This window comes from Brachionichthys hirsutus, chromosome 5 (assembly GCF_040956055.1).
Source record: "Brachionichthys hirsutus isolate HB-005 chromosome 5, CSIRO-AGI_Bhir_v1, whole genome shotgun sequence".
Lineage (NCBI taxonomy): Eukaryota > Metazoa > Chordata > Actinopteri > Lophiiformes > Brachionichthyidae > Brachionichthys > Brachionichthys hirsutus.
The window spans coordinates 13,219,496-13,227,149 of record NC_090901.1 but is presented as its reverse complement, the minus strand read 5'-3'; the positions used below and the strand labels follow the sequence as shown (position 1 = coordinate 13,227,149).

The 7,654-nt window shown below is 44.3% G+C and overlaps 1 protein-coding gene across 1 annotated transcript; it reads right to left on the bottom strand.

The window, feature by feature from the left end:
* Positions 1 to 5,283: 5,283 nt before the first annotated feature.
* Positions 5,284 to 6,274, bottom strand: pyurf (PIGY upstream open reading frame). The gene is made up of 2 exons (XM_068739591.1): positions 6,047 to 6,274; positions 5,284 to 5,566 (listed from the first exon to the last, which is right to left on the bottom strand). Exons 1-2 carry the CDS (start codon positions 6,244 to 6,246, stop codon positions 5,419 to 5,421), a joined length of 348 nt encoding a protein of 115 aa, XP_068595692.1. The 5' UTR covers positions 6,247 to 6,274; the 3' UTR covers positions 5,284 to 5,418.
* Positions 6,275 to 7,654: the final 1,380 nt, after the last annotated feature.

Here is a 7,654-nt window from a genome sequence, read left to right as displayed (position 1 = left end):
ACTGGATCAAGTGTGCACGCCCGACGGCTGCAGCTCGATGACTAAAGCAACCGTTAACAGCTCAATGCCCACAACGTCAACACGACTGCAGTTTGTGCTCATGCATTCATTATTGCAGCTTGTCTGAAGGTGTTGTTTGGAGCAGAGGGAATGGAAGTGGGCAAAGCTGAGTCATTGGAATATAAAGCTGTCACACATCGCCCCCTAGTGGCCTGTAGGGGTTAGAAAGGAACCGTCAAATTTTATACCAGTGTGTATATTTTTGTTTTTACTTCATTGTCGTCACCGACCTTCCCATTTGTGCTTCCATGTTCGGCTTCCAGCATCACATACTGTCCAATACACGATGCATAAGTGCTTTTAATTGCTTCTGAAGGGTGAAGTGTTTTCTAAAGACTTTATAACAATGTTTACGCTCCTTTTATGTGCTGGCCTGTGGAGTTAAATAAGGATTTCCTGACATTCTGACACCGTCCACAGCTAATATCGACAGCACAAAGTGTTTTCAAGACCGTGCGTTACCCTCTGCTGTGATATTGAACTAATCTGTGTGATATAAATTATATCATGTGGTGTTCACACTTATAAAACCTTCCTTTCCTTCATTGGCACATTAAAATCCAGTCGGACACATCCTTTTTCACACAAGAACAATGGATGGGGCCCTTTTGTCACCTCTCGTAGGGGATTCGGTTTTTCTGCTTATATTTGCTTTCTTCAACAAGTTTGAACTGGCATATCCCCCTGACCCCGCAATAAAATACGCAGCAAATATATCACTTTATGCAGTGGAGAAGCTGGCCATTAAATTCCATTTCAACTGTATCGTTTTGTTAGATACGCACTGGGCCAGATGACCACCTCTCAGAGCCACTGAAAACAACACATCTCCATGGAAACCACACAAAATAAGATATGCATAATATTCAAAATATCAAAAGCTGCAGCTGCATAATATATTAGATATGCATGCTTGTACGAGTTGACGAGGTTAGAATGCACTGGTTTCTCCATATGTCCCTCTCAAATGGCCACCTTTGACGTTTAACTTGTCTTGGAATTCATGTTTCCAAGGAAACAGCAGAAGGATATGTGCAGGAAATTACAGAATCAGAAGATGGAGTCTCTTTTCACCATTGAAATATTAACATGTTGAATTCTATGAAGATAGAAAGCATCATTTGTAACATACGCATCTGACAAGAAAAGAGCAAAGAGGAGCCGTTCCCAGAGAGAATCTGCCAGTGCAGAACTCACCTGAGCAGAAACCTACGGTAGATATATTTTCAGGTATTGTTGTCCACAGTTACACTGTATAACTCGCGTCAAGAATCTTAGGTACACAATGATGCAACATACACGTATACAAACACAAGTATCTATTGGGTAGTATTTAAAAAGTGGCGTGAATAACGAAGCAGAGGGTACTTTGCTGTGCTGATTGTGTACTTATACAGTATAAGCAAACCAATAGTATACATCGCGTTGCAGATGTTTGCTTTCTGTGCCTACACACAACACATGTCGCACCTCGCCGACTCTAAAGCCGGGGAAGACACGAGATGTAGAAGTTTAGGGTGTCGGATCTTACCAGGAGTTCCTGAACGCAACGTGACCCGTCCAGAGTCAGAGTCGGTCTCTTTGAAGTTTGCCGGCCTGGAGACTTCGAGTCTCTCTTCTGAAGGTATTTATCGAGTTAGTTCTTCAATTCTTATTCCTCAATGACATTTTGTGTCACCGCACATACAAGGTTCAAACATACTTTGGTAACAAAATGACGCAGGTTTCCTTTCTGAGCCGAGAACACGTACGGACAGAAAGCTTTGTACTTTGCAGCTTCGGTATAAACGTGTAACAAAGTAGCAGCATGGACGGCTACGCAATTCATTCATGGGGTCCGCTTTTTGGCACTTTTCTTTTTTAAACGTGATAGTTTTCTTATACTTTTACACACTTAATTTACTTCCCGAAAGAGAAACGCAGTCAGTCCTGCGTTTTTTCTTTTTTTCACACGTCAAGAGTACCGAGATGCATAAACTTAAAAGTGAAATTAACTTTCAACAAGCAAATTGTAGGTTAAAATCATTGTCTCTGATTAGTCCCGTTGCTGGTGATGATGATGATGATGATGAATATATTTATTAGATAGAATGTTAGAGTACAAGTACAGTCAAACAGTAGCATGTATTACAGTACAAGTACAGTCAAACATCCTGTCTAAGAGGAGCATTTCAAAAAAGCCCTTGCGGTCTTGTTTCCGTTGAAAGTCCTTCGTACATAAATCATTGACAATTAACAATACAAATAAAACGAATATTAAATTACTAACTTGATGCAAAATAACAATACATTAAAAATAAATTACTCCACAGATATAAAATAACAATAAATTCAAAATAAATTACACCACAGATGCAAAATTACAATAAATTAAACATTTAAAAGACATAATATGTACAACGTAGGTGGACAAAAAAAAAAGGGGGGGGGGGGGGGGGGGGGGTTGATCCGGAGAGAGTCGTGATGACTATCTCCGTTTCTGCCCCCCTGAAAGGTGAATTTTTAGGGCCGTTTTGAATGCGGCCAAAGAGGTGCATGTTTTGGTGATGCACAGACGACTGAGGTTTCTGCTGCGATGGAAATACCCACTAAAAGCGTTCTGCTTCTTTCTCTTGGACAGACCCATGAGTGACTGCGAGGAGAACGAATTGTTCTGGGAGTCCTGGACTTCGCCTGTGAAAAGAAAACGAAAAAAGGACTCCAGAAGAGAGAGCAAAAACGACAAAACCACACACACAGACGAGGATCGGCAGAAAAAGAAGAAGAAGAAAAACTCCAAATGTAAAGATGCAATGGCGAGCAGGGGAGCGAAGAAAAAAGAAAAGCGGAAACGGAAAAACAAGCCGGAACTGGCTGATAGTTGTACGTTAGAACAAGCCGAGCCTCCTTTGAACTACGGACTCGAGTCGGATCACGTGACTCAAGGGTGCAAGAAGAAAGCCAAAATCAAAAAGAAGGTGGAATTTGACTTGTCACCAGGATACATGCACGCCAAACGCCCCAAATGTGTTTCATCGACTCCACAGTGGCCTGATGGCGGTCGTCCCCAGGTCCCAGCCGGTGGACAGACCCAGGGCCCGGCACCTGGCAGCGACTCCCAATGCACCAGCGAGGACATGAACAGCCAGGACCTCTTCATCACCCAGAAGACTTTCAAGGCGTCGCCCACCGAGACTTCCAGCGGCGAACTCGTTCCCGATTCGCCTCAAACGGCCACGCAGCGAAACAGGCAGGACACGCCCATCGCACGGACGAGACTGCCTATTGGTCGCTCCTACAAATGTGCTCAAGACATACGCCTTGATCAGCATCACAGAAAACCGGATGGACACGTGAAGAAGCGAGAGACGGTGAAAGAAGACGAAGAGGAGGAGGAGGAGGAGGAGGAGGAGGAGGAGAGGCCGAAGAAAATCCACAATGAACACAAGAAGGAGAAACGTCTGATGGGATTAAAGCCAAAGCCCAATCTGAACCCATATCTGGCTGATCCAGTGGTTGCGAGTGTCTCTCTGGACGTCGCAAAAAGAAAGAAGGAGTCGTGTCCTTCGAGCCGACAGGACAAGAAGACGACGTCGACTCAGACAGAAAGCTTGTTCTCTGCCGAGCTCTCCTCCCACCTCGCCTTCTGCCAGAGAGCCAGAGTCGCTGAGCACGCCGGGGACGCCAAGCCTTTGGACCTGAGCCTGCCGCAGAGGGACAGAAAAGACCTGTGGACACGCCTGCCAGCGAAGACGTCCCGCTCGCCGAAAGGTCCCGACAACAACTCTTCAGGCCAGAAAGACGGAGAGGTGAAGAAAGGAAGTCTGAGCCCCCCGTCCGAACCGGAGGTAAAGTCCGCAGACACGACGACATCCAGCGAGGACAACGAGCCGTCCTGCCGCTCGGGGAGGCCGGACCTGAACCAGGTGACGCAACATTCCCGCGCTTCTCAATGACAACGCCAAAGCAAGCGTCCAAGTAAACGCACACCGAGCCACACCGTCGCACACAACCGTGAACACAACAGTGCGACAACGCGCCACCCCGCTGCCGGACAGTACCCAAAACACCTGAAAGCTGTCCCCCTGTTCCGTTCGGCTGTTCTCCATGCTGTAGGCAAGGATCGAAATGAGAACCCGGCTGCGTCAGATTTAAACGCCTTTTCTTCAGACGTTAAATTTACTGGAGCCGAGATAACGAGGATTCAGATGGATTTAAGGGCACCGCCGAGCCCCGGCAGAATTCTGCAGGCCCGTGTTTGAGATTGTTTCTGCTAAGCAGAGACAGAAAGGTCAACGTTGCTGCCGCTCATTCACACAATGACCTCTTTTTGTCTTCAGGTCCGAGCGGTCCAGATGAGGCTCAACGAGTCCTTTTTCTTCAAGACGAAAGGCGAGGGTCAGTCGCCACGGCCGGAGTCTCCTCTCATGAAGCTCGCTCAGTGCACAGACGTGAAGAGCAAGAAGAGACACTGAGGGTGCCTGGGGGTCCATTTTTACGCTCCGAGTCGAGACGGCTGTTCTGGACGTGAAGAAAACAGAAATCCGGTCGTCAAATTAACATCCGGAGGAAACGATAGTTCTTATTCCGTTAACGGCGAGTTCAATGTGCTTGTGAGTCGTTTGCGTTTTCTCGTTCTGAGGTTCTGTTCGTGGTTTCGGGGACGATCAGCTGGTACACCCTCTAAAATAAAAACATTTTATGAACAGCGTTTTGAACATTATATAATCCCGTTATGTTCTGCAAGCAAGCAAGACTTTGTTTTATTTAGTTCAAAGGTTATTTATTGTGTATGAAGAGGTACATTTCAATATCAAGCTGCAGATATTTATCTCTACATCCAGAACATGTCTAACAGCAGAATTACATCACAGCGGTTCAGAAAGCAGCAGTTTCTGCCATTAAATGCCGACCACCTAATTTCTGATGTTTTATCCGAGACAAAATGTGTCCAAAAAATAAAGTTTAAGATGATTAAATATTGCCCAAGTGTTTCCGGGTGGATCTTTGTCCTCTTACAGAACAACCTAGTTATGTCTGAAGAGCTTGATCCCCATCCAGCTCCAGAGGTGGAAGAAGACGTAGACGGGGACGGTGACCGGCAGCAGCAGGCTGTAGAAGCACAGACTGTTGCTGCTGGTGCAGCCCTGAGGGAAGTTCTCATCCACCGCAGCGGAGTACAGCAAACCCAAGAGGGACACCACTGGGACCAGACCCACTATGGTGGACAGGGACAACATACTTCTGATACAAGGCTTCCGATTCAGGTTGCTACTGGTCTAAATGATAAATATGGATGTAGAGAGCAGCAGGGAACCATCCAGCGACTGTGAAAGAAGTTTCCAGTCCGAGCGCCTTTAAGCCGCAACAAATCAGAGTCTATCTGCGTGGTCCAGCGGAGGGCGAGGTCGGCGGGTCTTTCTGCAGAAGTCTGGCTTCCTGGGGGATCATATTGGGGATGCCATCGACAATGGGATAGGCGATACCAAGCTCCTCGTTGACGAGCACATTCGTTTCAGAATCGTACCTTGGGAGGGACAAGAGCAACAGAATCACGTCATGATCCGCAAAAACAGACACTAAAACATAAATACAAGAACCGGAATAATGTATTCAAGGCCATAAGCCACTACCAAATACAGTATCCAGTCACGTCACACTTATAATCTGATTATGACGTTTAAATATATGGGTTAGCCTGGAAGAGAATCATACTGGAATAAATAATGATTTAATTATTGTTCTGTTGCAGTTAACGCGACAATCTGAATTCGAATCATAACAAAAAACACTTTATTTAATATTTGAATTACAAAGAGCAAAAAAACAACAAAAAACGAGTGGCGTGTCGCAGAGGTCAAAACGAGGTTCTGCTCGCTAGCAGAAACGTCATCTTGTTTGCTAAATTTGTAGCCCCGAAGCTTCACCACAGACAGAAAGAATACAGCAAAGACTAACAAAGCTCCAGGCCTTTTTTTTTTTTAGCCATGTTTACAGTCTGCTTTACCTCAGTGGCTTTTTGGACAGCGGACAAACCAGGAAGTCGAGCAGGGAGGTATCAAAAGGCTGCTGCGCTCCGTCCTTCACGTCCGAAAACCCCCGGAACACCACAAAGGGAGTTATCCTCTGTACTGAAGCAGAACCTTTCACGTATCGGGGATTACGAACCGCTTCTGTCACCAATCTACCCAAAACATTGCGAAACATGACCAAAACTGTCCAACAAGCTAGCCGCAGTCCCAAGACGGAAGTGACGTGTTTCTTTCTATGACGGCGAGGGAACGTCCGCCTTTCTCACCCTCTGAAAGCGTCACCGCGCATATATTATTGATAAACATAACCAATAAAATACACGGAGCTACCTATACTATCCAATCACTGATATAACTGGGCGTGCAATTCCTTCGCCATCCGAAGGAAAAAAGATAGCCGGAAGAGAAACGTCGTTGTTATGAGTGCAACGGCTATATGAGTCCCCCTCTAAAGGGAAATAGTGAGTTCCGCCTGATGGCCGCTTTAGCAGCTATCGTTCAAAAACATTCGATTTGTTTAAACATGTCTAAATTAATGGCACACATAAACGTGTGGTATTATGTGTGCCATTACTTTAATTTTTACCACAGTCGTTTATGATGGGAAAGTTTATTATTATTATTTTTTAAACATGTGTCCATATGATGGCAGTGTTGTACTTTTCATCTTAGTGCAGTCAAGTTGTGCGAATACACTGACTGGAAAGCACAATATGAATGAAACAACACAATTCAATCAATTTAGCGAGCTGCACCCAAACAGGCAATTTATTCCACATATTTTCTCAATAAATTGGAACCTGGCAAGCATAATTTGTTTGAGTAAGAAGTATGACAGACAATATTGTTAGACTAATTTAGCCACAAATGTGGTATTCCACACATTCCACTGAGGGGTCTGAAATATACTGAGAATGGTGAGTGTTCTAGTCAAAGCAAAACAATATACGTAGCACAAATGATTGAGTGACTGATGATGAGCAACACTGTAAAATAAAACAACCACAACAGAAATTTGCATCCAAGTATTAGTGTAAATTCACCACATTAATGCCAGACGATGCTATTTTCAGTAGCTAAAGATCACATCTTTATTTTGCCATGCAAGTTAGAAGAGCATACTGGAGCCCGTTGTCTCTTCTCTGTGGGACATCTGGACATGATCAGCCATCCCCGACAAATCCTGATGCTCTGATCCAATTTAACACAACATTACTCCTAAAGTGCTGATGAAGTTTCACAGTGGGGATGAGAAGGATGTTAGAAAGGAACATTATCAAGCAAAATATGGAAGAAGGCCTAGACTGGATAGCGCTTACATCAAAAATATTTTTATGCAAAGAGTGAAGCAGATAAATGAAAAAGAACCCCAGTAAAATGTATGCAATAATACAAATTATAAAATTATATCTCTATACATTTCTAAACAAGAGAGTACATTCTTATATTATATATTATTGCTGGTGCATTGAATGTATTCAGTGGACTGATAGACTATACCCATGAAGAGTGACTGTTTTCATTTATTAGTCTAATTATATTTTTCCCATGCACAGAGTGGATGGTAATGTGAAATTTTCCCT

What these genes read in the sequence shown, in the direction of transcription:
- pyurf (XM_068739591.1), bottom strand. Translation starts at nt 6,246, where the DNA reads ATGTTTCGCAATGTTTTGGGTAGATTGGTGACAGAAGCGGTTCGTAAT. An exon ending in CTGTCCAAAAAGCCACTGAG is followed by an intron (nt 5,567 to 6,046) that starts GTAAAGCAGACT and finishes GTCCCTCCCAAG; the next exon opens with GTACGATTCTGAAACGAATG.